Source organism: Pogona vitticeps, chromosome 2 (genome assembly GCF_051106095.1).
Source record: "Pogona vitticeps strain Pit_001003342236 chromosome 2, PviZW2.1, whole genome shotgun sequence".
Lineage (NCBI taxonomy): Eukaryota > Metazoa > Chordata > Lepidosauria > Squamata > Agamidae > Pogona > Pogona vitticeps.
The window spans coordinates 312,351,415-312,378,893 of NC_135784.1; the positions used below are offsets into that span (position 1 = coordinate 312,351,415).

At 52.7% G+C, this 27,479-nt stretch overlaps 2 protein-coding genes across 3 annotated transcripts in view; one reads left to right on the forward strand and one right to left on the reverse strand.

Moving 5' to 3' along the window:
• The first annotated feature begins 2,115 nt into the window (after positions 1-2,115).
• On the forward strand, positions 2,116-14,655 carry LOC110082816 (uncharacterized). Of its 2 annotated transcripts, none has more exons than XM_072993056.2 (3): positions 2,116-2,755; positions 4,492-4,705; positions 9,004-14,655. In XM_072993056.2, the coding sequence occupies exons 1-3, from the start codon at positions 2,195-2,197 to the stop codon at positions 9,036-9,038; spliced, it is 810 nt and encodes a 269-aa protein (XP_072849157.2). In that variant the 5' UTR covers positions 2,116-2,194; the 3' UTR covers positions 9,039-14,655. The 2 variants fall into 2 exon arrangements, with proteins under 2 accessions (XP_072849157.2, XP_072849155.2); XM_072993054.2 differs by having other exon boundaries at positions 2,128-2,755; positions 5,866-14,655.
• VCP (valosin containing protein) overlaps positions 14,325-27,479 on the reverse strand; it is a 36,337-nt gene continuing 23,182 nt past the window's right edge. The window contains exons 11-17 of the mRNA XM_072993057.2: positions 25,988-26,152; positions 25,764-25,886; positions 24,170-24,382; positions 17,321-17,629; positions 15,985-16,140; positions 15,734-15,888; positions 14,325-14,802 (exon numbers count right to left, since the gene is read on the reverse strand). Coding sequence (XP_072849158.1) covers positions 14,697-14,802; positions 15,734-15,888; positions 15,985-16,140; positions 17,321-17,629; positions 24,170-24,382; positions 25,764-25,886; positions 25,988-26,152 — 1,227 coding nt within the window. The 3' untranslated portion in view covers positions 14,325-14,696. The remainder of the gene's footprint in view (positions 14,803-15,733; positions 15,889-15,984; positions 16,141-17,320; positions 17,630-24,169; positions 24,383-25,763; positions 25,887-25,987; positions 26,153-27,479) is intronic.

Sequence of the window (27,479 nt, forward strand, 5' to 3'; positions counted from 1 at the left end):
CAACACGCCACTGTGCGCAGGTTGCGCTGCATGCTCGGATCCATGCAAACACACCACCATGGGTCTGGAGAGGACAAGTGCTCAGCCCCACTGCCCTTCCATGAGGCTAAACCAGAGCTGGCAAAGGAAGGACACTCACCTGGCAGATACCTGAGTGGCAGAAGGGCACCCCATTGGTGAGGGGAAGGAGGATCGCAAACCCTTCTGGGGGGAACGGCAAGAAAGGTCGCCCCTGAATGGCGCAGAGTTCATGCCTAGACGTCAGTTTGAGAGAGTGGCCGAAACAGCCCGAGGCGATCGTGCCTCTTCGGTTGCATCACCACAAAACCAGGCTCGCAGGAAAAGACAGCAATTCTGGGAGAAGAAAGAGGAAGGCCAGCCAAAGACGGGGGGGGGGGGCGGACTTGACCAAGGAAGTCGCCACCTCCAGCCGGCAAGAGCCGAGGGGGCTGTTCATGGGGTGGGGGCGCTCCTGGTGGTCACTAAGGCATAGAGTTGCTTGCCATAAATTAGAAGTGACTTGATGGCAATCATCACAATGTCCAGGAAACAGGTGGCTTCCTAGAACCCCTGCTCGTATACCCTGTGGAACTTTTAAAAGGCTGTCTTGTGGATCCGGGGCTGGGCTGACCCCGGTTTCTCCTCTCTTGCGGAGCTGCAGCTTTTCAAGGGGAGCGGCGTGACCCGCTGGCCCACCCGGTCACTGCTCCAGCGCTCCATCTTCAGAAGCCTCCAGCCATCGTGTCCACACACACACACTCCGACTGGTTAGTTCCTTGAAAGCCAGAGCCCACACGCCCTCCAAGACACCGGGGGGGGGGGGGTGGGGTTTGTCTTCTCAGGGGACTTGGCCTCCCACTTCATTTCCACACAGCAATCCTGTGCAGTTTGCTTAGGGGTGGGAAAGAGGAGGGAGCTCCCTTCTCTCGGCCTGCCTCTCGGCTCTGCTCTGGGGAAGCAGCGCCTTGCTTGTGGTGTCATGAGGGGTTTCTGTGGCTGTTCAGAGAAGGGACCAAACCACTCTTTCTGTGGGTGTTCTGCTGATGGATGCCTGCCCTGGTTGCCACCCAGCAGGAAAGGGTTCCCGAGACCAAAGAGCGGGAGGAGACTCACCTCCGCCTCTGGCCAAATCGGGGGTCCCTGGAGAGAGACAGACAGACAGACAGACTTCTGACGGACTGACGGGCAGGCTCTTTCCCCCTCTCCTCGCAGCCATCCCACGCACACCGCCCTGCTCTGAAAGGCCCAGGGGTGAGGCAGAAACAGTCCAGAAACAATGTGGAGGGAGGTCATGGAACAGCTCTCCAGAGATGATCCCCTGGAGGAACAGAAGAGCCTCTGACTTTTATGCAAACAAGCGAGAAAAGAGAGGAATCATGGCCCACCAGAGGTTGGATCACAACTCCCATGTTCCTTCTCTAGGAGCCTGGCTGCCTGGGGTCAAGGGGAGTAGAAGTCTCGCAACAGGTGAGGCCGCCCGCAGGCCCCCCCCGTGCTGGGAGGGGCCCCCTCCTTCGGGGCCCAAAGGGACCTACTCCCGCGAAGGAAGCGCGGGGGGCGGCTCTAGGGAGTTCTGGCCTGACTCTGTGCCCAGTGGGAGGGGGGGGGGACGCCGCTGAGCCTTTGGGTCTCAAGGCTCTTGCAGTGCTCCGACTTCCTGGATCCAGCTGAGAGAGGGGCAGGGGGGTGGGGGCTCTCTTGGCCCATGTGGTCGAGCAGCCCTTCTCCTCCGCTTTAGCCAGCAAAGCTGAAAGGGGGAGGATGATGGGAGGTGCAGTCTGCATGTCGTGTTTCCCCCACCCACACACACACACAAACACACAGTGTCTGCCTCCCGGAACCGTAACTGCTGGAACCTGGCTGACCAGCTGCGCTCGGAGTGAGGCCTCTTTGCGTGCCCGAGGATTTGACTTTCGGGGGTGCGGTGACTCAGAGGGGTCCCCCAGCGCCCCCGGGTCCCGACGGCCCCGTTTCTGGCCGGAGAGAGGCCGCCTTGCCCCAGCCGCTCCAGACCCTGACTGCCCTCGGGTCGGGCCGGGAAGGGGCGCTTCTCCCCAGCTGCAGGCGCTTAAGCTCCTGGCGGACGGGCGGACGGGCGGCCTCCCTCCCTCCCTCCTTCCCTCCCCGGAGGCTGCTCACCTGTCCCGGGGGCGAGGCCGGCGGCAGCAGCAGCAGGAGCAGCAGCAGGAGCAGGATGGAGGCCCCGCAGGGCGTGGCGCGCCAGGTGGAGGACCTGCAGCGCCACCTCCACCTGCTGGCCGGCCTCCTCCTGCCCGCCCTCGTCCTCCTCTGCCTCCTGAGCTGCCTCGTCCTGCTCCGCTGGCGGCCCGCCCGAGGGAGGGTCCCGGCGGCCAGGGGGCTCGGCTGGGCCCCCTCGGCCTCCCCGCAGCTCCTCCAGGGGGTCCCGGGCGGCGCCGGCCGCAGGGCCCTCGCGAAGCCGCTCCAGCCGCCCGGCCCGGCCCGGACGGGGCTTTCCGGCCGCCCGCATCCCTCCTCCTCCTCCTCCGGCGGCGGCGGCGGCGGCGGCGGCGGGAGGGCGATGCCCGGGTGGGGCTCCCGCCGTCACCCGCCCCGGCCCAAGCTGGGCTTCTGCAGCCCGGCTTCAGCCAGCGGTCAGCCCCGACAGGGAGCCCGCCAGGAAACCCCCGCCGCCGCCACCGCCACCGCCTCCACCACCCCCTCCAGTGAGCTGGAGAAACAGGAGCGGGGCTGGGCGCCCCCAAACTCTCCCGCCACCTCCTCCTCGGGGACTGGTGTAAGTAAGCGGCCAGGGTGCGGGCCTGGAAGACCCTTTGCTCGGGGACCCTTCCCTCCCTCCCTCCCTCCTGCAAAGGCTGCGCCCCCTCCCTGAGGGACTTGGTTCGGCGGGCGGGCTGGCTGGCAGGCTGGCTGGCAGGGGCCGAGCTGGCACAAGGCGGCACACACATTGGTGGAAGGCCGGCCAGCCGCCTCGGTCTGGGGGAGGGCGTCCTTTCTCCTGTCCTTCCTGGTGCAAGGTCCGAGCCCCCCACCCACCCCACGAGGGATGCTCCCCACCTCTCTCCCTCAGGGCTTCAGTGAGAAGAGGGGGGGGTCTTGCCCCAGGGCGCGGCGGTGCAGAGGTAGCCCTGCCTGCCTCCGCTCCTTCCCTCGCACCTGGCGAGGAGACCCCTTAGTCTGGGAAAGCGAAGCCTCGGGGGGGGGGTCTCAAAAGGGCGTGCACGGAGCCTCTGGGGAAGCTCGCTGCTCTTGTTCTTCTGGTGCTGGGTTTTATTTTTTTATTTGTGAAGAGGAGGCGTTTTCCCCTTCTGGGTTGTCGCACGGGGGGTGTGTGTGTGTGTTTCCCTTTCAGCCAGAAGCCGCCGAAGCCCACGGCTCTGACAGCTGCCACGGGAACCCAGAGGGTCTTGAAAGGGAGGCCACCCGCCCACCCCTCCACCCGTTCTGCGGCTGGGCTTTATCCGGCTCCTGGTGTCATTGGCCCGCGTAAACCAGAGCGCCGACGATTTCTCCCAGAGCGTGGCTGGGGGGGTGTTGAATTGTTAGCTTACCTCCCTCCCACGCGGGAACGTATTGCTTTCCTTCAAAGGCATCATTCATTAGGCTCTTTGGCAACGTGTGTGTTTAAAATGGAATCATTTGAATGCATTAAAAGCCAAACGAACCAGGGACGAGAACAGGAGGAGTTTAACTTCGGCACAAGTTGCCGAGAATGGCAAACCGGCTGCCCCTCCACCCCCAAGCAAGCGGACTGACACCCGGAGCTGGGAAGGAGATCTCCCGGGGCAAAGCTGGGACCGATTCGGGGCAGAGGCCTTACCTTCCGGCTCCTGAAATGGAAACGGGCCTTGCTGCCTCTGTGCCATTTAAAGGGCCCGGTGAGGACCCCCCCCACCCCCACCCCAGGGTAGGACCAGCATCTCCTTGAGAGAAGGGAGGCTGTTCTGGAAAGGCCAGAGCCCGGGGGGGGGGGCGCCAGAAGGAAGGTCAAGGCCAAAGGGACATCCCTCCCCAGCTTGGGCCCTGACTCCTCGCTGAGGGACGCCTGGCCTCAGGACAACCCGGTTCAGATGTTCACGTCTTGGGCAGAGGCTGCCTTGGGAGGGAGGGGGCTAGATGGGCCTGTGGAAGAAGTGGAAGGCCCTTCCTTCAGCGTCCCCGTTGAGTTCTTACTTAGATTGCTTTTAGAAGGACCCGAAGACTCAGCTCTCCAAACTGGCTCTTTTGAGGTTTACTGGCTTTAATAGTTCAGTTTGTTTTGAGGGTTGCTCACTGCCTCTTAGTGGAAAGTTATGATTAACATGCATTAAAACTAGGTTTTTAGAACATCAGGGACCTGTATTCTCCCCTTTCTAGATCAGAGGAGCCCTCTGTTCTCCCCCCCTTTGCCCCCCCCCGTATCACCTGGGACCCTCTGAGCGCCCAAAGAGAGGCTGGGAGGAAAAGCGGCTCTCTGGAGGGGGCCTCCTCTGCCCAAGAGGGCTAATTTGGATCAACCCTCTGGTCCTGCAGGGCGCCCCGGGTGGAGGCTTCCCTGGCTACCTCACCAGCACCCAGGACAAGATCCGGAGCGGTGGCAGATCAACACCTGCTGTCCATGCCCACTCAGTGCCCTTCGAGTACGGCAGCAGCATCCGGCGGGCAGAAAGCAGGGTCAAGCTCAACTCTGCCAACTTCACTGCCTCCCAAGGGCCAGGTCTGGACACAGACTTTGGAGCTAGCGCCGGTGAGTAGAGGGTGCCAGAAGGTCTGCCAGTGGAGATGTGTGTGTGTGTGTGTGTGTGTGTGTGTGTGTGCGTGCGTGTGTGCGCGTGCGCGTTGTTTTTCACAAAAGGCAACTGGTTGTAGGCTAGACCTCCTTGCTGGGTTCTGCTCCAGCTGCCTCAGCTTCTTACAGGAGGTTGCTGCAAAGTTCTAAAGGAGTCCCAGGGAAATCTTGCCATCGTGACTGAAGGCCTGGAACACTGGGAACTGCAGCTCAGCATCTGGAGGGCTACATGCTGCCCACCCCTTGGAGAGAACCTGAATGTCCAGATGCCTGACTGCAGCGTCCGCCAGCTGCAGCCAACGTAGCTGTGAGCGAGGGAAGAGGAGGTGGTGCAGCCGAACCTTCTTCTATGCTGCAGGGGTCGTCCCCCCCCATCTCTGCTCAAGGGAGAACACCCACCCAGCCCCGCTAGAAGACCAATTCTGCCATGGCATTGGCTATGGAGCCTCCTGCTTTGGCCCTTTTTAGCCTTCTGCTTAGCCTTCATGGCCCATTTCCTGGGGGGGGGACCCGAGGGCCTGCTGAAAATTGGCATCTGTCTAGCAGCTGCACGTGAGTCCCCCCCCCCCCGGGAACAGCAGCCCCCATCCCCACCCCTTCAGAATACTCCAGGCGTTTGCCTCTGGGCTCCAACCTTGAGAGAATTCTGGAAGCTCCCACAATCACCTCTCTTCCCCCCTTCAAGTGCCAACCTTCTATTTCCTTGTACCCCGAGAAAGTTCCCCAGATTTGTCAGAACCCCCCCCCCTTCTTATTTGGGCATGGTTTTCTTTTGCTCCCAGCAAAAGGCTAGGACACAGACACCAGGATTTCCTAGAGGAGGAGGAGAGAGGGATCTGCCAAAAACCAATGTGGATGGGCAGAGTGCTGCCAGCTGTTCCAGATGGCAGGCCGCTGTGCCCTTTTTATGTCCCTTCTCCCTCCACCCATCTTCAACAGCTGATCAGCAGCCGATGCCCAGCAAACATGCTCAGTTCTCCCGGGGTTCCCTTCCGTCCCCCAACTTTAAAGTATCTGTTGTACCTCTTCAGAATGCATTAAATCTGCAGGAGGATCCATCACTGCTAGGACTAGGGGCCTTTGCGGCTGTTAACGGCATGGCCTCCAATGTCTTGCAGGTGTCTCGGTGAGAATCTTGTCCTCCGACAGCGAGGAAAGCCCCCAAACCCCCCTGTTGCATCGCCAGCGGTCGGGACGACTGGAGTGGGACTACTATGACCCCAGCTACCAGACAGCAGCTCCGCTCCACCATCAGCTGCCCCCTATCGGCAGCAAACAATACTGGCTGTAGCACAAGGGCAGCCACGGTCTGAGGGGTGGTGGCGAGAGCCACTAAGTCACTCCCTGGAATGGGGCTCAGCTTTACTGGCTCCTGGCCGGGGGGGGGGGGCGGGTTCTACTCAGCTGTGGTCAGTCTAAGTTAATGGTGTCTTTAGTTGGGAACTTTAGCTACAAAAAGGAAAATTCTGTTGAATGTCAGACTTGGAAGGGGGCTTTCACACCCAATGAAACACACATTGAACTTTATCCCTCCCCAGCCTTTGATTCAGCTGCACCCATGCACATAGTTCAGCATCACAAATGCACAGCCCCGACCCCATCAACCTTCCATACTCAACACCATAATCCAGCAAAAATGCACAGTGGCACTGAGGTGAGCAAGATCAGACTGAAATTGCATGTTTCCTGAGGAAGGTCTACCTGAGCAGGTCTTGGATGGCACCACCTCTGAAACGGGCTGGACCAAAAGGCCAGCCAAGAATGCCTTATACCCAATGGGTGCCTGTGTGGGGGGGAGACACACCTTGCATTAGCACATAACACTTGCTCCTCTTAAACAACTAGATCAGCATCCACAGAGGCCGGAGGGTGAGTAGTTGGGAACTTCCTTGGAAAGAAGTCTCAACGTATTATGCATGCAGTGTTTTTGACTTGTGTTCATTAAAAGATGCTGGATTTTTTAATTCTCAGTTTAACATCTTTTTCTCATGCCTTGTGAACTTTGGTGGTGGGAGGACAAAACCAACGCAGTGTTGTTAGAAGCCAGGGTAACATCCAGGGCTTTAGCTTTGTATGAGAAAAAGGAAGGGAAAAAAGCTTGGCTTGTTGCCTATGAGGAATAAACGTGGCAGATGCTGCCCTGCTGCTTTAGGAGCAACTAAACACAGTAAAGTCCCCCCCACAACTCCCTAACACCCTCCCAAAAGCTAATGTGTGCTAGTTAAACACTGCCATGAAGATTGTCAAGAGCATCCCAGCCCCAAGTGCCAGAAGGCCAAATTGGGATGGAAGGAAAAGCCTTCTCTCTGAAAGCTGCTAGCTCTCCCGTGGATTCATAGCAGGGTAGGGCAGGCCAAAGCAAAGTGTGCTGCTTATACACTGCCCCATGGCGCAGATAGCCCTCTCTGGGTGGTTTGCAAATTAATGGTGCAGGCTACACGTGCCCCCACTCCCCAAGCTGGGTATGCAATTTATATGCTTTGGAAAGATGGGAGGCTGAGTTGACCTTGAGCCAGCTGCCTGAACCTACTGGGATCAAACTCAGGTCTGAGCAGTTTTGACTGCAGTACTGCAGTTGTGCCGCAATGTAGGAGAATCCAGCTGGTTAGCAGGAGGGGAGACTGGAGAAGGTTTCCAGTCCTAAGGTTAGGAGCATACTGCAAGGCGTTCATGGAACACACAATGCAGACAGTACTGACACAGATCATAGTCAGGTATGTGTCTGTTTATTACAGTCAATGGCAAAGCCAAGCAATGATGTTCTGGCAGAATGCACTCGTTTTGGAAGATTCCAGAACACCAAACCAAAACCACCTGCTTCAGAGTGTCCCAGCAGCTCCCAAAGCAAAGCAGTTTTCCCCCCTGAGGTTTTCCCAAAGCAAAGAGCTGCACTTGTTCCTGAAGTTCTAGAGCCGCATCCGACGACAGAAGCAAAATTATGCCTATGATAGCAAAACACTAAAACTAAGGAAAATGGCAGGCAGAGAAGAGACATGCCCTTTTGTGACTGAGAGTTCCCATCAGGGTTGGGTGACTTTGGCCAGGGGTCTCCAGCTACAGTGCTTTTGTGTTGGAAGTTTAACACAAACAGCGGCTGTTTCACTGCTGACTTGGCACTGATTTGCCTGGTGAATCCCTTGAACTTGATCTTCCGGAAAGGGCACTCTATCTGATATTCATGCTAATGCCACACAAAACCAGAAAGCAGACAGGGCACCCATTTATAAAAGAGCCTTACAGAATGTAGAGGCTCTTGGCAAGAAGCATTTCCAGTGATTTTTCTGAAAAGTGACAGGCTTCTTCCTTTCAGAAGGGATTCACATTGTGCCGATGCACATCATGGAATTCTGTCCAAAAGGATTCCCTTATGGCTGTCCATGCGCACGGCTGCCAAAGTGTGGCCAAACAAAACAGAGTCTACAGGGATTCACACACACACACTTTGCGTACAGCCCTATCAGTCATGTTACTGCTCCTCTTAGCTGGTCACAAACTGGCTTCAGACAACAAACAGAATCCAGAAAGAACTAACAGTAGCAAAGCTCAAAAGGGGGACTTCTGTGGGGGGTTTCCAGGATATGGGGAGAAAGTGGCCTCCTCACAGCTTAACCATGAGGGAGAGAGACCACATCGTCTCCCTACGAACCTCTTTTGGTGGGTATTATGAGGTGTTCCACAGGAGGTGCAGGGAGCTCTTCCGATGGACCGCTCTTGGGTAACAAATGTTCTACCCCAGGAGCGAGGAAGGCTTTAGAGTCTAGACAGCCAAATGCAAGTCCTGCAGTGCATTGTGTGCAGGGCTTTTTTCTGTCCCTCCTAAACTTATTTGCAACTACAGGGGCTGGTGCTCTCTGGAAGGTCTGGACAGCAAAAAAGACGGCCTCCCCCTTTAAGAGTCTGCTCCGGGTGTGTTAAGGCCATCAGGGGAGGCTTTCCTCTTGGTCCTGCCACCTTCCCAGGGGTGTCTGTTTGGGGCCATGGGAGAGGGGCTTCTCTGTGGCTGCTAAGCAGACTCTGCAACTCCCTCCCGCAGGAAGCCAAGGTGGCCCCATCTGTGCTGTCCTTCTACAAGCACGTGAAGACCTTTCTCTTCAGGCAGGCTTTCCTCTAAATGACTGGTTGATTTTTTTAAAGGGATTATTTTATTCTGTCATTTTACTTGTGTTTTTATGAGTTTTAATATGTTGTTTAATGCTTTTAAAATATTGTAATAAATTACTATTAAGCTTTTATTTTTTTTTCTTTTAATCCTCTAGGCTGCCTTGGATCGTTAGGAGAAAGGCGTCATTAAATAATGTAAACAAAATAAAATAATACTGTACATAAAGTCTCAAGATCCACATACTAGTCCAGCAGACCAGGAGTGAGGAATACAGACTGCTCACTCCTCTTCTAGCTGTACAACAAAAGAAGGGTTCTGTCTTCTCTTTCCAACAATTCAGACTTTGACAGACTCTCACTATTTCCTCAACAAAAAGACCAAATAGTTTGTTTTGTGTTTTCCCCAACAACTGACCACAAAACTGAGCTTCTTGGGCCCACCAGGCAGAAGGACTAAATAGAAGGTAAACAGCACTCTACGAGCCTTCCGTGCTCCCACTATCAAAAATGAGCCCCTCTAAAGCTGGGCACGTTTCCCCCACCCCTACATTCTGAATATCAGTCTCTGGCTGTAACATTTCATGGTCCCCTTAAGTGGTCGACAGGGATGTGTATTTGCCGTTGTGTAACAGCTAAAGAAATGTGTGAACCAGATCCAAATCCTGAAGGGCAGCTACCGGTCAGGAGGAGCAGCAGTGGAAGGTGGCCCTGGCAGAGGGTCTTTCACGGGCAAAACAGCTACGACACTTAAGCCCGTTTCTTGTTAGTCATGCGCAGAAGGCAGCAACGACAAACCACTTCTGAAAATTTTATACCTTGGTATCTCTACGGTGAGACAATCTGAAACAGATAGTACTGGAAGATGAGACTCCTATGTTGGAAAAGACATGTGCTTTCCTGGGGAGCAGCGAAGGCCACAGACTGATGGTGCTCTCACTGACAAAAGGCGGTGGGTTAAAACTGAAGGCTGCCTAAAGTGTAGAGAAGCGAAAGGAAAGTTGGTGCTGCATGGCACATATGACTGAAGTATGAAACGTCAGAAGTATGAACAGAGGTAACACTGAAACTACAAAATAAGACACAAGAACATGGAATAAATATTGCAATACTTGGTATGAGTGAACGAAAGCAGACTGTAACAGGACATTTTCAGTTAGACAACTACAAAATGTTCTACTGTGAACATGACAAACTCAGCGGCAGCATCGTTCTAACCATGAGTCAATATGTAGCACAAGCAGTTAGGGGCTATAATAAAACATCTAATATGCACAATAGGAGTCAGATTTCATGAAAAGCCTATCAACTTAATCATCATTCAGGTCTTTGCTCCAACTGCAAAGGCGGAAGAATAAACCAACAGTTTTTATACACATGTAAAAGAGGAAATTCATCACACCCAAGGACAAGATGTGCTAGTAATCAAGGCTGTCGGGAATGGAAAAATTGGGGGGGGGGGGGGGAGAGAACCAACTTTTGTTCAAGAATTAGATCCAGGAATGAGAAATTCTGTGAAGCCAGCAATCTATTTATTGCAAATACAGGCTTCAGACAAGCTAACAGACAATTGTACACAAGGAAATCACCGGACAACTAATGTAGAAATAGAGTATAAGTATCTGGAAGTAAAAAATAAAAACCACCCTCTATTGTCTCTTTAAAAAAGAAAGAAAGAAAAGTAAAAGTAAAAGAAAGAAAGAAAAGTAAACTGTGGGCTGTTAATACTAAAAATCAGAGTAAAACTGAAGAACACTGAAAAAATGATAGTGGCAAAATACACTTAAAGCAACAGTTGTGTAAAATTTAAAGACCACGTAAAGAACAGATTTACATGACTAAACTAATCATGAACCAAAAGAACTGTGGACAGAAACCAGGAATATTTTTAGGAAGAAAGGCTACAAAAGAAAAGTCATGATAGATAACTGAAGAAAGGCTTAAAGTTATTAAAAGCAGATAAGAAGCAAAAGTAGAAGCATATGGAAACAAAGTCAGAATTCCAAATGTGACTGGCAAATAAAGATAGGAACTATAATAAGTTTTCTCTAATAAGGTCTTCTTGGCAAAGGCAAATAAGAAGACCGCAGCTACAACCCCTCCCCAAAGCATCTCTTCCGTAAAAGCCAAGACATGAAAGGCAAATGTGAACAAAGATCAAAGATGCTGAAAGAGCAACAGGGGAACGTTTAATCAAGGAAATGACTTCATGGCATATAACAAGCCAATATGGAAGAGACGGGAAAGAGGACAGATTGCTTCAAAGAAGAATCTTATGACGAAGACCCCGAAATGTTAGAAACGGAAGAGACAGCCTGCTCCCAAAGCCACTGGACAAGGTACATGGCCGTGAGTTAAGTGTGAGGCACCCAGCAAAACTCCTTCAAGCCAGAGATACTAAATATATTGAGAAATTGGCAAGAGGATGTCAACCAAAGTGGGAAACAAACCAACAAACAATTACTCACAGACTGGAAACATCCAACACACGTTCCAGTCCCCAAGAAAGAAGACACCAAACTGCAGCTGCCCACAGGACTCTCAGACTCATTTCTCAGGCAAGCAAAGTATGCTAAATGTTTCACAACAAAAACTTTGGTTACCTACTGTATATATAGGGAGACACAAACGTCACAGGTACAAGTTGGATTCAGAAAAGGAAAAGGGACTAGATAACATATTACAAATATATGCTGGCTTCAGGTGGGTACCAAGAAGAAAACCAGGCTGTGCACTATAGATTAAAGCCTCTGACTACACACACCGTCAAAAGCTATGAATCAACCGTATAACCTACTCAGTGGACAAGAATGGGAAGAAACAAGTTCCCACTGGCAAACGTATCAGTCAGGAGCATTTTATCTGCCATCTGTTCAACCTATATGAACATACCGTGTGAAAAGAGGAATTACATTCTGAAGAAAAAGGAGTGAGAACTGATGAAAGATCTATTTAAGATTCACAGATGACATCATAATTCTGTCAAAACCCAGTAATGACCTGAAATGACTATTGAGTAAAGTTAAAGATGGAAAAGCAAAAGAAGTACATTTGAATCTTATAACAAAGAGAGAGGGATGATTATAGAAGAATTACATAACTTTAATGCTGACAATGAATAAGGAGAGTCTTTTTCCTAAGGTTTTCTATTCCTCAGTGCCATCATCAATCCATGTGAGTGAAGACTACAAACAAGAAAGCAAAAGAAGCTGGACACTTAAAAAGGCAGATACAAAGAGAACTAAAAAAGATTCTTAAATATAAGAATGTGTTACTAAAGACCAAGATTATCCCTATTATGGAATCTCCTGTTACTGTGGAAGGATGTAAAAACTCAACAGTGAAGAAAGCCAGCAAAAAGAAAACTGGCTTCAAAATGTGGTGTCAGAGGAGAGATCTACAGACCTTTGGAGGTCATTAATTCATAGTCCCCCACAGAGGGACGTGGTGGCGCTGCAGGTTAAACCTCAGAAGTCCTTGTGCTGCAAGGTCAGAAGACCAGCAGTCATAAGCTCGAATCCATGTGACGGAGGGAGCTCCCGCCGCTTGTCCCAGCTCCTGCCAACCTAGCAGTTTGAAAGCATTCAAATGCAAGTAGATGAATAGGTACCACCTCAGTGAGAAGGTCACGGCATTCCATGTCTAGTCACGCTGGCCACATGACCACGGAAATGGTCTTCGGAGAAACGCTGGCTCTATGGCTTGGAAACATGGATGAGCACCGCCCTCTAGAGTCAGACACTACTGGACTAAACGTCAAGGGGAACCTTTACCTAATTCGTAGTCACCATGTCAAAAGTGACTTGATGTCAAATTAGTACAACATGAACCAGACCCAAAACTGCAGCCTTATACTCCAGCTGAGCTAGAACTGGTTGTTGTGGGTTTTTTGGGCTGTTTGGCCGTGTTCTGAAGGTTGTTCTTCCTAACGTTTTGCCAGTCTCTGTGGCCATGGGCATCTTCAGAGGACAGCACTCTCTGTCCTCTGAAGATGCCGGCCACAGAGACTGGCGAAACGTTAGGAAGAACACCCTTCAGAACATGGCCAAAGAGAAAAAAAAAAAACCCATTAGATCCCGGCCGTGAAAGCCTTCGCGAATACACTGAGCTAGAACTGCCTCAGAACTTCCTAGGTTTCAGCCACTGAGAAGAAGCATGAACATCTATCTTGCCCAGGTCTTCTCCTGCTGGCTCCTTCCTGTTAACGCCCATGTACCCTCCTGATGCGTATTTCTGAGAAAGCAACATTCACCAGGAATGTGCACATGTCTCTGCCATAACAGTGATGTGGAAAATTTAAGAGTTTGGGCTGCTTTCAGAGAAATAACTGTAAATACAAAGCCCATATTCCTGGGAGATTCCAGCAAACAGTTACTGAAATTATAATAATTGACTTGGGGGTGGAATCTAGCCATTGGATGACAAAAAGAGGGAACACAGGAAGGGGATGTAAACAAGATAATAGGGGCATGGGCCGTATAAGCTTAATTGTAAGCTGCTTTGGCTCAAGAATGGTATTCTGGGAAGTTAACTCCTTTTCTAAGTACTCCAGCATTAAAAGGGACTTTGTGCATGGATTGTTAAGAGATGGGGCACCCTGCACTTTTGTTTTGTGGTTCTAAATCCTACTGAGAGTGTCACCTATTCAAGTTCTCCTGGAACAAAATAAATTTCTATGCAGGAGGTCTCAATGAATCATGCCTCAAGTAAGTTAGCTGATAAATAAAACCTGTGGTGGTGGTGGTTTTTTGTTTTTTAATGAGAAAAAGGGCTGCACAAAAACTGGAGCGCACGCTCAACCCCAATTAAGACCCAGCAGTTAGATGCTTCAAAAGCCAAGCTGCAGCCCCCTGGGTGAACGAAGAACTCGCGCCATGTGCCAGCTCAAGGTTTCAACCTTCAGAAGACCTTGCCTTGTACTTCCTAAACCTGCCAGGATGAGCTTGCTCATCAGCCTTCGGCAAGACCTGTCTCACTCACTCAACCGCAGCACTCCCAACTCTCAATCTGACTTACAATGCTGTGCTCCAAGGAAGGAAGGAATTAAAAAACGCGAAATGCTCTGCCTATTTTAAAGCGCTGGAGAAATGCAAAGCACGATTAACCCAGAACAAAAAAACAAAAGAAAAATTAACTCATGAAGAGGGCATCGGTTGCAGCCCAACACGGCCCAGTTGACATCCTGAGAGGTGTTTGCCCCCAATTTCCACAGCAGGAAGATCCCCTTCTTTGGGAGCGGCTCCCTCAAGCCCTGACACTGCTTGTATTATAAGGGGTGGATGTTTTAAGGCAGCCCGAGGATTTATCTCCCAAAACTTTGTATCTGCGTGGGGGGAGGAGTCATTTGAAACCCCACGGCAGCTCCACTGAAAAGCCAGGAAGGTCTGCTTCCATGGAACATGCAGGGCAGACATGCCCCTGATAAACAAGAAGACAAAACGGAGGAGGAAGTTCAGGAAAAAGGCAAATGGAGGCCAACTTGAATGAAGTTATGGGATTTTTTTATTTTTTTTTATTTTTGTGGGTTTTTAAATTTTTGTTTTGTTTTGTTTTTACAGGCTATGGTTGTACCCGTTGCTAAAGCTGCTGATTCTGCCATAAAACTAGAACAGAAATTTCCCAGAAGTGTAGCCAGTTCCCCTTCTCATTAATTGCCTGCCTGCCTGCCTGCCTCCCAAACAGACCAGCCAACCAGCTGCCTTGCATTTACAGCAGACTCCAGCTGACACAGAGCCTGACACGCAGCTACAAGGATCTGACCAAGGAATGAAGATGCCAGGAGTCCACTGACCACTGGAATTGCCCTGTACAACGTGGCCTGTTCTGGAGTTTGGTCCACTCTGACAGCACTTTAACCATAGAGATCATCATCGTTGTCTTCGCTGTAAACATTTCCTCCACCGCTTCCTCCTGCGCCCTGGCTTGGTCCAGCACCACCTTGGTTACCGGATGGGAATCTGGAAAAAGTGCCCAGAGAGAAGAGGGGTAAGCAAACACCCATCACCCAGCATAAAGAAAGTTACACTGGGGAAGGAACCGGGGGGCCAGCCCTTTAGAGGTGGACTACAACCTCCATCATTCCTGGCCGGGGCTCATGGGAGTGGGAGTTCAGTAACACCTAGAAGGGCCAAGGATACCCCCACTCCTGCTGCAGACACAGGGTGGAGAAACACATGACTGTGGCCCACACTGAACTTAAGTCTCAGGGCTCCACACCCATCAGACAGACAACCGGTGGAGATGCTGAACAACATGGAGATCCACCCCGCCTGCATTTCTTACGGCATTTCAGACCTTCGTCAAAGGCAGTGGGCTTGGCAGAAGAAGAGGCCAAGGTATTGGTGTGCTTACGGGGGCAGCAAGGGGACACAGGGAGGGAGGAGTGCAGGGGCTCCCTAAGTGGAAGTGCGGTGCAATTTCCGTCTGCAGCCCTAGCCAGGGTCACCAGGGGCAAAGGATTGTGCGAGTTCTGATCCGAGAGGACAACCTATTCCCCAACTCTGCATTCGTAGTGTCGCAGGGTGAGATGAGGCTAGATTAGAGGTGGAATCAGGAAAGGCGGGGGACACTGTAGCCGTGATGGGCACTGGCAGAAGGGGACCTAAACTCAAGGAGACCCAGGAAGGAGAACAGAGACTCACTCCCCGCAAATTCTGCACACCAAGAAAACGCCTGTGGGCACAAACAGCCACCCAGTCTGAGGACACCATTTGTGAGTCAGGATTCTCACAGGTTGGGTTGTCTAAGCAAAAAAAGCAGGATCTTCGAGAAAGAATACCAGGAAGATCCTGGCAACGGCTGCCCTTGTGCTCCTTCTCCAAACTACCCCCCCAAGATAGAAACGAGAGCAATGCCCAAGGGGAGCCTGCTGCACCGCCCTGGACTTACCTGAAGCTGCCGAAGCCTCGGCTCTGCTGTAGGGTTTGCGCAAACATCTCGTACTTGCGGATGTCGTTGTCGCTGACCGAGCGGCGGGCAAAGCGCATGGCCTCTTCGAAGTGGTCACGGCGGATCTCAGGGACCGGGTCTTCTTCTTCCACCTCCTGAACACAGTGAAGCCACAGCTCTCAGCACCAGGCTTGAGCGACCAGGAGCCACCCAACCAAAACCCCACAGGCCTTCCTTGGACACCCACTCACCATCGCAGAAGGGTTGGTCTGCCTTTCTCGCTCCCGCCTGATCTCGCTTTCAATGGACTCGCGGATGGCCAGTTTGCAGGCCCGCTGGCAAATCTCTGTCAGGTCAGCCCCAGAAAAGCCGTTGGTCATTTTTGCCAGGAACTCCAAGTCCACATCCTAGGGGAAGAAGGGAGGTTCTACACATCACACATATCCCCCTTCCTGGCCTACGGGAAGCGCAATGAACAAAACAAAGACACAAAACCAAGCAAGCAAGCAAGCAAGCAAGCAAGCAAGCAAGCAAGCAAGCAAGCAAGCAAACGCACGCACGCACGCACGCACGCACGCACACACACACACACACACACACACAGAGCCCTTTTCCTGTCACCTCTGGTGCACTCCCTGTCAGCTCTATCTGTCATCCTTAGGGCAGCCAGCTTCTTTTAAGCAAACTCTCATCCAGAGCTATGAGCAAGAGGAGCCCCAGATGTTTCTTGCAGGAACCTGGCCTGGTCCTTGCTGATGTCTGAACGAACATTTGGGAAAGAAGGAAGGTGCAAGCCTGGGCTTGCGTGGAAACACACACAGGCACGGAAAAACCTCTTGGCCGGCTTTCTTCTACCCTCTTTGCCCAGGGTGTCTGATTCCAAACTTGCACGGCACCGCCAGCACTGCGGCTCTTTCTGCTTGACTCCTTAACAGAAGGAATGAATACTGCCTTCTCACAAGGAGAGGCTTTCCATGCTTCAGAGTATGACAGCCTCCAGTGGCTCTACCTGAAGTTCATTTTTCTCCATGATTCTACACCGGGCATCAGGGCAGGGGCACCAGAGCAGCAATGAGCGACCGCCTTTGGTCTGGGGTAAGAGGACTAAGTTGCTCTCCTGGTGTGGGGGCCCAAAACATATTCTGCTGCATCCTTCGAGTCCCTCTAGCACAATCAGGCTCATCAGCAAAGCAGTAAAGGATTCACAGGTACACAAATCACACCATGCGGGCAGAGCCAAGACCCTGCAGATGAAACCAAAAGCCAGAAGAGAAAACAGCAGGCAAACAGCTGACCACACCTTGGTTAAAAACAAACTGGATGCTGGTGGGGTGGGGATGGTTTCAAAAGTGTGTCTTGGTCCAAGGTGGTCTCAAGAGGGGCACCTCAAACACACCAACTCTTTCTACACAAGGTATTCTCGAAGGTTTTCATGGCCAGGATCCGATGGTTGTTCAAGAACACGGTCAGACAGCCCGAAAAACTGACAACCACCATCTTTCCACACAGATGTCTAAACGTGTATTCTGACGCCTACCCAGGGACAAACACTCAGATCCCACAGCACCCGTGCCAGCAGAAACTCACCTTGGCCACAGGGGACTTCCGCAGGTTGGCCTTGAGGATGGCCACCCGAGATTTCTCGTCAGGCAGCGGGATGTAGATCAGCTGGTCCAGACGTCCCGGGCGCAGGATAGCTGGATCGATGATGTCTGGCCGGTTGGTGGCACCAATGATGAAGACGTTCTTTTTGGTCGACATGCCATCCATCTCCGTGAGGATCTGATTAATAACTCTGTCTGCAGCACCACCACCATCTCCAATGTTCCCACCACGGGCCTTTGCAATGGAGTCAAGTTCGTCGAAGAACAAGACACAAGGAGCTGCTTGGCGGGCCTGCCCAGGGGAGGGGGCGGGAGAGAGAAGACAATTAACCCACCTCAGCTGGATTCAAGGTGGAGTGCTATAAGGCAGGTGGCATTCCTGCTCACATGGACCTGTTGATGGAATGGACACTGGCCCATGAAAGCCAACACCACGCTATTATTTTTGGATGCTACAAGCTTTAATTGTTCCCCTGGATGAGCTTTTCTGGAGAGGTAGGTCCCTGCCTCACTTCACCATGCATTCAACCATTGAGCTCATCCTGGGGATTTCTGTGCGTGCAGATGGGAGATCCAGGCTGTGTGTGGGCAGCTTCAGTATGTAAAAAAAAGCCTAACTACGTATTTATATTCACCACAGCAATGTACAGTATGTGGGTGCATGCGCGAGTGCCTTGCCTTCGTTTACGGTGCTGAACCAGCAGCATGGGAAGCCACGGCAGAGTTAACTGGAAGTTGAGTCATGGGAATTGGACTTCCTTATTAGGTTGAAAAGTTCCACTATTTATCCAAGTAGCTTCTTCAGTCTGAGGAGAGTTGGTAGGAGATCCCTGATAGATCCTCCAGGCTGGTTTTACTTCCCCCTGGTCTGAATAGGCTTGTTAGTAGGACAAAGGACCGGGGGTGAGGGATAATCCCACCTCTGCAGTCCTCCACCCATTGTCATGGGGTTAACAGTGGTCTTTCTGCTGTGTGATTTCTGTCTGATTTTTCTGGGGATGGATAAAAAGGCAGCATAATAAATAGGAGACAGATTGTGTCTAAGGCCTCCACCCCTGCTGAGTGAGTGATTTTCTATACAACTGCCTATTCAGAGCAGGGAGGAAGTGAAACCAACTGTGGAGGATCTATCAGGGGTCTCCTGCCAACTCTCCTCAGACTAAAAAAGCTACTTGGATGAGTAGCGAAACGCTTCAACCAGATAAGAAAGACGTCCAGTTGCCATGACTCAACTTCCGGATAACCTCACCTGGATGACTGAGAATCTTCACAGATATACTACAGAATTAAGCGTTTAGAGCAACAAAAACTTTACAGCAGATCTCTTCTGATGGCTAGAGAGGGAAATAAGAGAGTCCCAAATGGTCACAGAATTGTGCCCTTTTTGCTGTCGTGCCCTGGGAAGATTTCCTCTGGGAAGATTTCCCCTGGGAAGATGTCATGGAAGAGTCATGCCACATGGAAGGAGGAGGCGAAGCCTCCAAAACAGACCATTCTCCATGCCTATTACCAAAGATAAGTCGTTCAACAAGACTGTAAGAGTGGTGGCGAGTCTCTCTTGGTGTGTAAAGAGTTATGACTGCTTCTCCACCAATGGATCAAAAGTAATGCCAGACTTGACTTCAACTATTTGAGAGAAAATAGCTCAAAACAGCTCATTCAAGCCTTCCAGACCATGGCAGAAAAAGGTCTGGAAACCAAATCCTACAAGGAATGGTGGTGGAAAGTTCAGCCTGGAGAAGAGAAGAACACAAAGAGGCAACACGACAACCCTTCAAATATGTGAAGATGGCGATCAAACAGAGGGACCCAGTGGGCTGGAGTGGACAGGGTGATGGACCCCCATTTGGCCATGGAAACTTGCTGAGGGGTGGAAATGGGTAATCGGAATAAATAACAACAACAACAGTGTCTGGTATTATTGAATATTTTGGAATAATAACACTGTGCTGCCTTCAAGTCAGTTCTGACCCATGGTGACCCTTTTCATGGTTTTGGAAGCAGAGCGTACACAGAAGCCGTTCACCACACTCTTTGCTTCTGCTGGGATCCTGGGGCCGCACAGTTTGTGCCAAAGGCCACACAGGCTAGGCTGGCTCTTCCAGGATGACCCTCTGAAGGGCCCCTTCCAGCTCTATCCTTCTAGGACTCAAGGCCCTGACTCGACACAAGCAGGCAAGCCCTACACTTCTACAGGGCAAAAAACACTGAACAGCCCCCAGCATTTTCAACAAAGCAGGAGACAGAGTTATTTCGGTGTGAGCTTTCTTGGATCACGATTCCCCTTCTTCAGGTTCATATGAAATGAATCTGTTAGTCTCTGAAGTGCCATACTTCTCTTTCTCTCTCTTTTTTTTCTAGTTCTTTCCTCTTTTATTCTGCCAACCAGCTCATAAAGACTAACATGACTACTTCTTTGAGAGATAGGATGGCATCCCTGACTGCAAAGTAAAGCTCATTGGGAAACCTAACGTGACTTATACTGAGGGATACCTCCTTCTTGCATAAGGATGGGCTAGGGCAGTGGAGGCAAACCTTTTTCAGCTCAAGTGCCCAAAATGAGGGGGTGGGGAAGAAACCAGTGGCTGCCGTACCGCCCAGAAGACCAGAACTGCAACAGGAAGTGGCAGTTTCAGGGGGAATCATGGGGATGGACAGGAAATTAAAGAAGGAATCATGGGGACGGACAGGAAGTTAAAGGGGGAATCATGGAGACGGATAGGAAGTTAAAGGGGGAATCATGGGGACGGACAGGAAGTTAAAGGACCCAGAAGAGGAAGACAAAGGGGGAATCCAAGCTGCAGCCACTTCAAAAATTTGTTGCGTGCCAGAAGAAAGGTTCGCCATCACTGGGTTGGGAATCGTGATCAACATAGAAAACTGACCAAAACCACGGTCTCCTGAGTGCTCTGTCCATGGAAAGGGAGGAAGGGTGGGTAGAATATTGTTGGATCTTCCAGGAGATGGACTGAAAAGTGGAAGGGAGCGGGGTGGGGGTGGGGGAGAAGAGGCGGACACTGCCATCCTGGGCAGAGCTGGCAAAGTTACAGGAAGAAACAAAAGTATGACAGTCAGGAAAAGGATCAAGGATCTCTGAAGGCAAAAAGAAGCACAACTTTTATCACAAAATATAAAAACTACTGGTAGTACATGACATCTGTTTGCAAAATTATAGATGGCTTGGGAAAAAGCAAGTTGATATTTTTTGGCCTCAGGAATGTAGGTTCACATAATAACATAAGCCCATGTGAGGCTTAAGGTTTGAGATGTGTGGCGTAAGTTGCAAAGATTAAAAAAAATGAGATCCAAGAGGAACTGATGAAGAAGCTTTAAATCCAAGTGTGCTTTTTATTCATTGATTTAATTTATTTACTTGCTACCTTTATACCCCAACCTTCCTAGTACCTAAGCACTACTCTGGGTGGCTAACAGTAGTTAAAAACACAACTACCCATCTCAGCCCACAAAGGCATGAAGAAAACCAGAAAACATTAATAATCCAGAATACAGTGGTGCCTCGCTTAGCGAATGCTTCGTTTAACGATGAATTCGCATAGCGAGGGGGTTTCTGGGGGAAACTACTGCCTCGTATAGCGAGGCAGTCTATGGAGGAAACTCGCATAGCGATGTTTCCCCCATAGGCCCCCGGCGGGCGCTTCGGAGCGGCCGCGGGGAGACCTCTCCCGCGGCTGCTCCGAAGCGCCTGCCCTGAGAATGCCGGCGGGCTGGCCGGCGCTTCGTAGCAGCCGCGGGAGAGGTCTCCCCGCAGCCGCTCTGAATCGCCGGCCAGCCTGCAGGCATTCTCCGGGCGGGCGCTTTGGAGCGGCCGCGGGGAGACCTCTCCCGCGGCTGCTCCGAAGCGCCTGCCCTGAGAATGCCGGCCGGCTGGCCGGCGCTTCGTAGCAGCCGCGGGAGAGGTCTCCCCGCAGCCGCTCTGAATCGCCGGCCAGCCTGCAGGCATTCTCCGGGCGGGCGCTTTGGAGCGGCCGCGGGGAGACCTCTCCCGCGGCTGCTCCGAAGCGCCTGCCCTGAGAATGCCGGCCGGCTGGCCGGCACTTCGTAGCAGCCGCGGGAGAGGTCTCCCCGCAGCCGCTCTGAATCGCCGGCCAGCCTGCAGGCATTCTCCGGGCGGGCGCTTTGGAGCGGCCGCGGGGAGACCTCTCCCGTGGCTGCTCCGAAGCGCCTGCCCTGAGAATGCCGGCCGGCTGGCCGGCGCTTCGTAGCAGCCGCGGGAGAGGTCTCCCCGCAGCCGCTCTGAATCGCCGGCCAGCCTGCAGGCATTCTCCGGGCGGGCGCTTTGGAGCGGCCGCGGGGAGACCTCTCCCGCGGCTGCTCCGAAGCGCTTGCCCCGATAATGCCGGCCGGCTGGCCGGCGCTTCGGAGGGGCCGCGGGGAGGCCTCTCCCCGCGGCTCCTCCGAAGCGTCAGCCAGCCCCAGCTGGTAGCCTGCCCGGGCCGCCTACCCGAGCCGTTCTCGGACGCCTGGACGTCCGAGAACGGCTGGGGTAGGCGGCCCGGGCAGGCTACCAGCAGCGGGGACAGAGGGGGGGGGGTATCCGGAAGGTTTCCAGGTGAAAGCCTGGAAACCTTCCGGACACCCCCCCACCCTGCAGCCGCCGCTTGAAGCCTGCCCAGGCTGCCTACTCGAGCTGTTCTCGGACGCCTGGACGTCCGAGAACGGCTGGGGTAGGCGGCCCGGGCAGGCTACCAGCAGCGGGGGCAGAGGGGGGGGGGGTATCCGGAAGGTTTCCAGGTGAAAGCCTGGAAACCTTCCGGACACCCCCCCACCCTGCAGCCGCCGCTTGAAGCCTGCCCAGGCTGCCTACCCGAGCCGTTCTCGGACGCCTGGACGTCCGAGAACGGCTGGGGTAGGCGGCCCGGGCAGGCTACCAGCAGCGGGGACAGAGGGGGGGGTATCCGGAAGGTTTCCAGGTGAAAGCCTGGAAACCTTCCGGACACCCCCCCACCCTGCAGCCGCCGCTTGAAGCCTGCCCAGGCTGCCTACCCGAGCTGTTCTCGGACGCCTGGACGTCTGAGAACGGCTGGGGTAGGCGGCCCGGGCAGGCTACCAGCAGCGGGGACAGAGGGGGGGGTATCCGGAAGGTTTCCAGGTGAAAGCCTGGAAACCTTCCGGACACCCCCCCACCCTGCAGCCGCCGCTTGAAGCCTGCCCAGGCTGCCTACCCGAGCTGTTCTCGGACGCCTGGACGTCCGAGAACGGCTGGGGTAGGCGGCCCGGGCAGGCTACCAGCAGCGGGGACAGAGGGGGGGGGTATCCGGAAGGTTTCCAGGTGAAAGCCTGGAAACCTTCCGGACACCCCCCCACCTTGCAGCCGCCGCTTGAAGCCTGCCCAGGCTGCCTACCCGAGCTGTTCTCGGACGCCTGGACGTCCGAGAACGGCTGGGGTAGGCGGCCCGGGCAGGCTACCAGCAGCGGGGACAGGGGGGGGGGTATCCGGAAGGTTTCCAGGTGAAAGCCTGGAAACCTTCCGGACACCCCCCCACCCTGCAGCCGCCGCTTGAAGCCTGCCCAGGCTGCCTACCCGAGCTGTTCTCGGACGCCTGGACGTCCGAGAATGGCTGGGGAAAGCAGCGCGGGGAGGCTTCAAGCGGCGGCTGCAGGGTGGGGGGGGTGTCCGCTCCCAGCGACCCCCCACGGCTTGGATCCAAGCTGTGGGGGCAGGCTGAGAGGGTGGTGGGATTGGGATGCCTTTCAGGCATCCCGGGTTTGGATCCCACCCGCCGCCGGTTACCCTAACCGGCGGCGGGTGGGATCCAAGCCCGGGATGCCTGAAAGGCATTCCAATCCCACCACCCTCCCCCCGCGGCTTGGATCCGAGCCACGGCGGCTACCCCAGCCATGGCCGGACTCTAGGGAGTCAAGCCATGGCTGAGTTAGCCGCCGTGGGTCAGATCCAAGCCACGGGGGGAGGGAAAAAAACGGATAATCCATTCCTATTGGAACGGATTAACCGGTTTCCAATGCATTCCTATGGGAAATGGTGCTTCACATAACGATGTTTTCACATAACGATGTTTTGTTTGGAACCAATTAACATCGTTATGTGAGGCACCACTGTATTTAAAAAGAAAGAAACCTGGACAGCAAATCAAAATCAATAATCAATTCACAGGTCCCACTCGGGTGTTAAAGGGGCAAGATATTTCTAAAGGCCACTTCAAACAGTTATGGTTTTTACCCATTTCCTGAAGGCCAAGGAGAGAGCCTGGTGCGTATCTGCGGGTAATGCATTCCATAGCACTGTGGCCACCACTGAGAAGGTCCGGTTCGTGGTAGTAGTTTTCCAGGTCTGTCTAGGGATGGCCACCAGAAGTTGCAACACCTGGCTGGCCTGAGTGGACAATCTTAGGGCAGTGATGCTCCGGCAGGTAACAAAGTCCCAAACCATTAGGTGCTTTACATGTTAATACCAGCACTTTAAATTTGGTAAGGAATCATACAGGCGGTCAATGCAGATGTGCCAGGATCAGGGAGATGCGATCATATCTTTGAACTCCCAATATAAACCTGGCCACTGCATTTCGCACCTGCTGACCTTTGCAGTAGTCAATCCTAGAGACTACCAACGCATGGACCAACATAGTTAGGGATTTCCTGTTCTGGTAGAGCCACAACTGAGCAATCGGCCTAAAATAGAAAAAGCCAAACCTGGACACAGCCAAGATGTGGTTCTCCATGGAGAAACCTGGGTCCAGGAGCATATTCAGGTCACAGACTGGCCACCAGTCGAATGCAAAGAAATATTTTGTGAAAGAGGGACTCGTTTGGAAAACTCAATGACAACCACCCCGAGAAAGCAAGAGAGCCTTACCTTGTCAAAGATCTCGCGCACATTGGCCTCTGACTCTCCAAACCACATGGTGAGCAGCTCTGGCCCCTTGATGGAGATGAAGTTGGCCTGGCATTCATTGGCAATGGCTTTGGCCAGCAGAGTTTTCCCACAGCCAGGTGGCCCATAGAACAGCACTCCTTTTGAAGGGGTCATGCCAAATTTAAGGAATTTGTCTGGATGCTCTACTGGGTACTGAGGAAAAAAAGAATCCCCTTGTCAGCATCAAGGGGTTAACAGGGGGTGGGAGCAGAACCATCCCACATTCAAAAGTGCCCCGCCCTGACTCATGGCTATGGAGTCGCTGAGCAGGACTCTGCCAGAAGCACCCGGCGGCTCCTTAGGCACAATGAGAGAAACCAGGCTGGCCGTATGAGGCACAAGCCGCAGCACAAACACCAGCTTGAAGCTGGGTAGCTCTCCTGCAAAACCACCGTTTCACCACAAGCAGGTTAAGGATTAAGCAACAGCAGCATATTGTGCTAGTCAATACATACATTAAACTAAGGTAAAGGTAAAGGGTAAAGGTTCCCCTTGACAATTTTTGTCCAGTCGTGTCCGACTCTAGGGGGTGGCGCTCATCCCGCTCTTCAAGCCATAGAGCCAGCGTTTGTCCGAAGACAATCTTTCCATGGTCACATGGCCAGTGTGATTTAGACACGGAACGCTGTTTACCTTCCCACCGAGATGGTACCTATTTATCTACTCGCATTTGCATGCTTTCGAACCGCTAGGTTGGCGGGAGCTGGGACAAGCAACGGGTGCTCACTCCGTCGCGTGGATTCGATCTTACGACTGCTTGGTCTTCTGACCCTGCAGCACAGGCTTCTGCGGTTTAGCCCACAGCGCCACCACGTCCCTGTACATTAAACTAAGCCCATGGCTAAAGTAATAAGCAATAAATTCACGTCTGCTGTTCTGAAACAGGACATCGGAGCCTTGTTCCCAGGATCTTAAAAAATAACACAGGGACAGTAGATACTTTCAGAAATGCAGCTGACACTTCTTGGCAAATGTCTCAACAAACTCCACAGGTCACATTGCAGGCATCTTGGCTTTGAAAATACAAAGCAGCTATTAAAAGGAAGACAAGTGAAAGCAAGAGCCACTTCGCAACAAGGGGAACCGTGTGGCTCCTGCACCGTGTGAGTCTTCCTGATCATTAACTGGAGGGACATTCTAGGTCTGTGTGCTGTCCTTAAAACTCCCGCCAAGGCAACCTACGCACCATCCCTACAGAATGCCCGTCACCGAGAAGCACTCAAGAGTTCAAAGAACATTTGCTTCTCTGGCTTTCCCCCAGATCGCCTACCACCGCCGTCAGTCACTTTACACGCACAGCAGTGGACTAATGAAACAGGAGGCTTGCTGGAACACTGTGATCTGAATTCACTCCTGCTGCTCCTTGTACATTTTGTGACTTGAAACTGTCAGAAAGGCGATGGCCTAATGGGTGGACACGAGGGGGCAGCTGGGCTAGGGAGGCCGCCCACAAAGGCTCCTAAAGTTTTAGGAATGGCAAGCATCCAGCCTTTGCCTCCGTGAGTGGGAAGCTGGGTGTCAAGCAGCCGTTCACCTGTACAAGCTCCTGGAGTTCTCGCTTGACATCTTCCAAGCCACCAATGTCCTGCCAGGTCACCTGTGGCACTTCCACCACTGTCTCACGCAGGGCTGAGGGGTTGCTCTGGCTCAGGGCCCACTGGCATGGGGAAAGAGAGAGGCCGTTAGCTGGAGTTTGCCCCTTCGGTCAGCAGGGCCTTCCCCACCCAGGCGGCAAAGACCTAAACATGCCCCACTTACCCTGAAGTCATCCATGGTCACCGCGAGGGAGTTCATCACTTCAGCATCAATGGTCTCGTCCTCCAAGTCAATGAGATCCATCTTCTTCCGGATAGCCTGCAGGGCTGCCTCTGAGCACAGGGCAGCCAAGTCAGCCCCAACGTGCCCGTGGGTCTCATTGGCCACCTGAAGCAAGAGGGGAGACGTGAGCCAGCCGGGGTTCTGACCTTGGGCCTCCCCAATGGACCTAAGCTGCTCCATCCCAAGAGCGGGCCTGCAAAAACTAGGGACTAGGGACAGACCTACAAACTCCATGATGCACCGTGCCACGATCAGACCAAAGAAGGTACAAGAATGGCATACAGTAGCCTAGATACACCCACCTCCTATGTGGCTGCTCACAGCCATTGCAGACCTGAATTTAGGCAGGAAGCTGTGCCCCAGTTTTTTAATGGCTGATCACTGTGGCTAGTGTTTTACCTCTTCCGGTGGGGAGCCCACCTCAGAATCCCTGAGCAAAACAGCAAGTGGTAGGATTACCCCTGGAGAGCAAAACCTTACCTGCGTCACTCAGAACAAACAGCTGCTTGCCTGCCTAAATAAATAATTTTTAAAAAACCAATACAAAAACACTGGGGAGAAAAGGTAAGAGAGTATACATCCTCCTGGTGCATCCTTTTTTGGAGACACCTATAAACGCTCACAGCATTTCAAGGGGACAACTGCGCCGGCCTGGCCCAGGCTGGCAGTTCTGAAGAGCCAGTTTCTGCTCTCTTCTGGCTCTCTAGCTCAGCTCTTGGGTTACTCCTCTCAAGCGCAATCTCCGGTTCAAGGCTCCTGCGCTACTCCAAAGGGCAGCACTGTCTTAGCATGCATCCTTCACGTCTCTGCCCTCTTCTCTACCCAAGAGTTCAGAGGAGGGGCTGAAAGACTTGCTTGGGACACAAAACTGGGGCAGATGAAGAAAAGCAAGCTAAAAACTCATTCAGAAAAGGGCTGTGAAGTTGGCAGATTTTATTTACTCTGATGTTAGTATTTTTATACTGTCCTGACCTGGACAGTGGCGTGAAAACCATCCTCAGTGGAACTCCACTCCCCTGAGAAGACCAGGTGCTCAGTTCAGAGGTTCTCGTGGTCCTGTCACTGCCAGGTGAGCAGCAGCTGTGGCCAGCCACCGTTTTTACAAACTCTGACATGGGCCAACTGGAGGGAATGGGCAGCCATGGTCCCAGCTACCTGCGCAACGGTCACTTCTAGATTATACAATGGTTTTTACACGGGGAAGCCTCCAATGATAATCCAAAAGACCCAGTATGTACAACCGCTAACTGACTAGATGATGGCAGAGGCCAGGTGGTCAGAAATTTGCTCCAACTTTGCACTGACTTCATGGGTGGCTAGGAAGCCTTGATCCCAATTCAAAGTGCTGGCCTTCACTTTTAAAACTAAATGTTTTGGGTCCAGGTGACCTGAAGGACTGCTCGCAAACAGATGCATCTACCCGTACCCTGTA

Excerpts from the sequence above, each read along its gene's own strand:
- LOC110082816 (XM_072993054.2), top strand. The coding sequence starts at position 2,195 with ATGGAGGCCCCGCAGGGCGTGGCGCGCCAGGTGGAGGACCTGCAGCGC. Across the intron at positions 2,756-4,491 it reads CCTCCTCCTCGGGGACTGGT|GGCGCCCCGGGTGGAGGCTT; the intron begins GTAAGTAAGCGG and ends CTGGTCCTGCAG. Across the intron at positions 4,706-5,865 it reads AGACTTTGGAGCTAGCGCCG|GTGTCTCGGTGAGAATCTTG; the intron begins GTGAGTAGAGGG and ends AATGTCTTGCAG.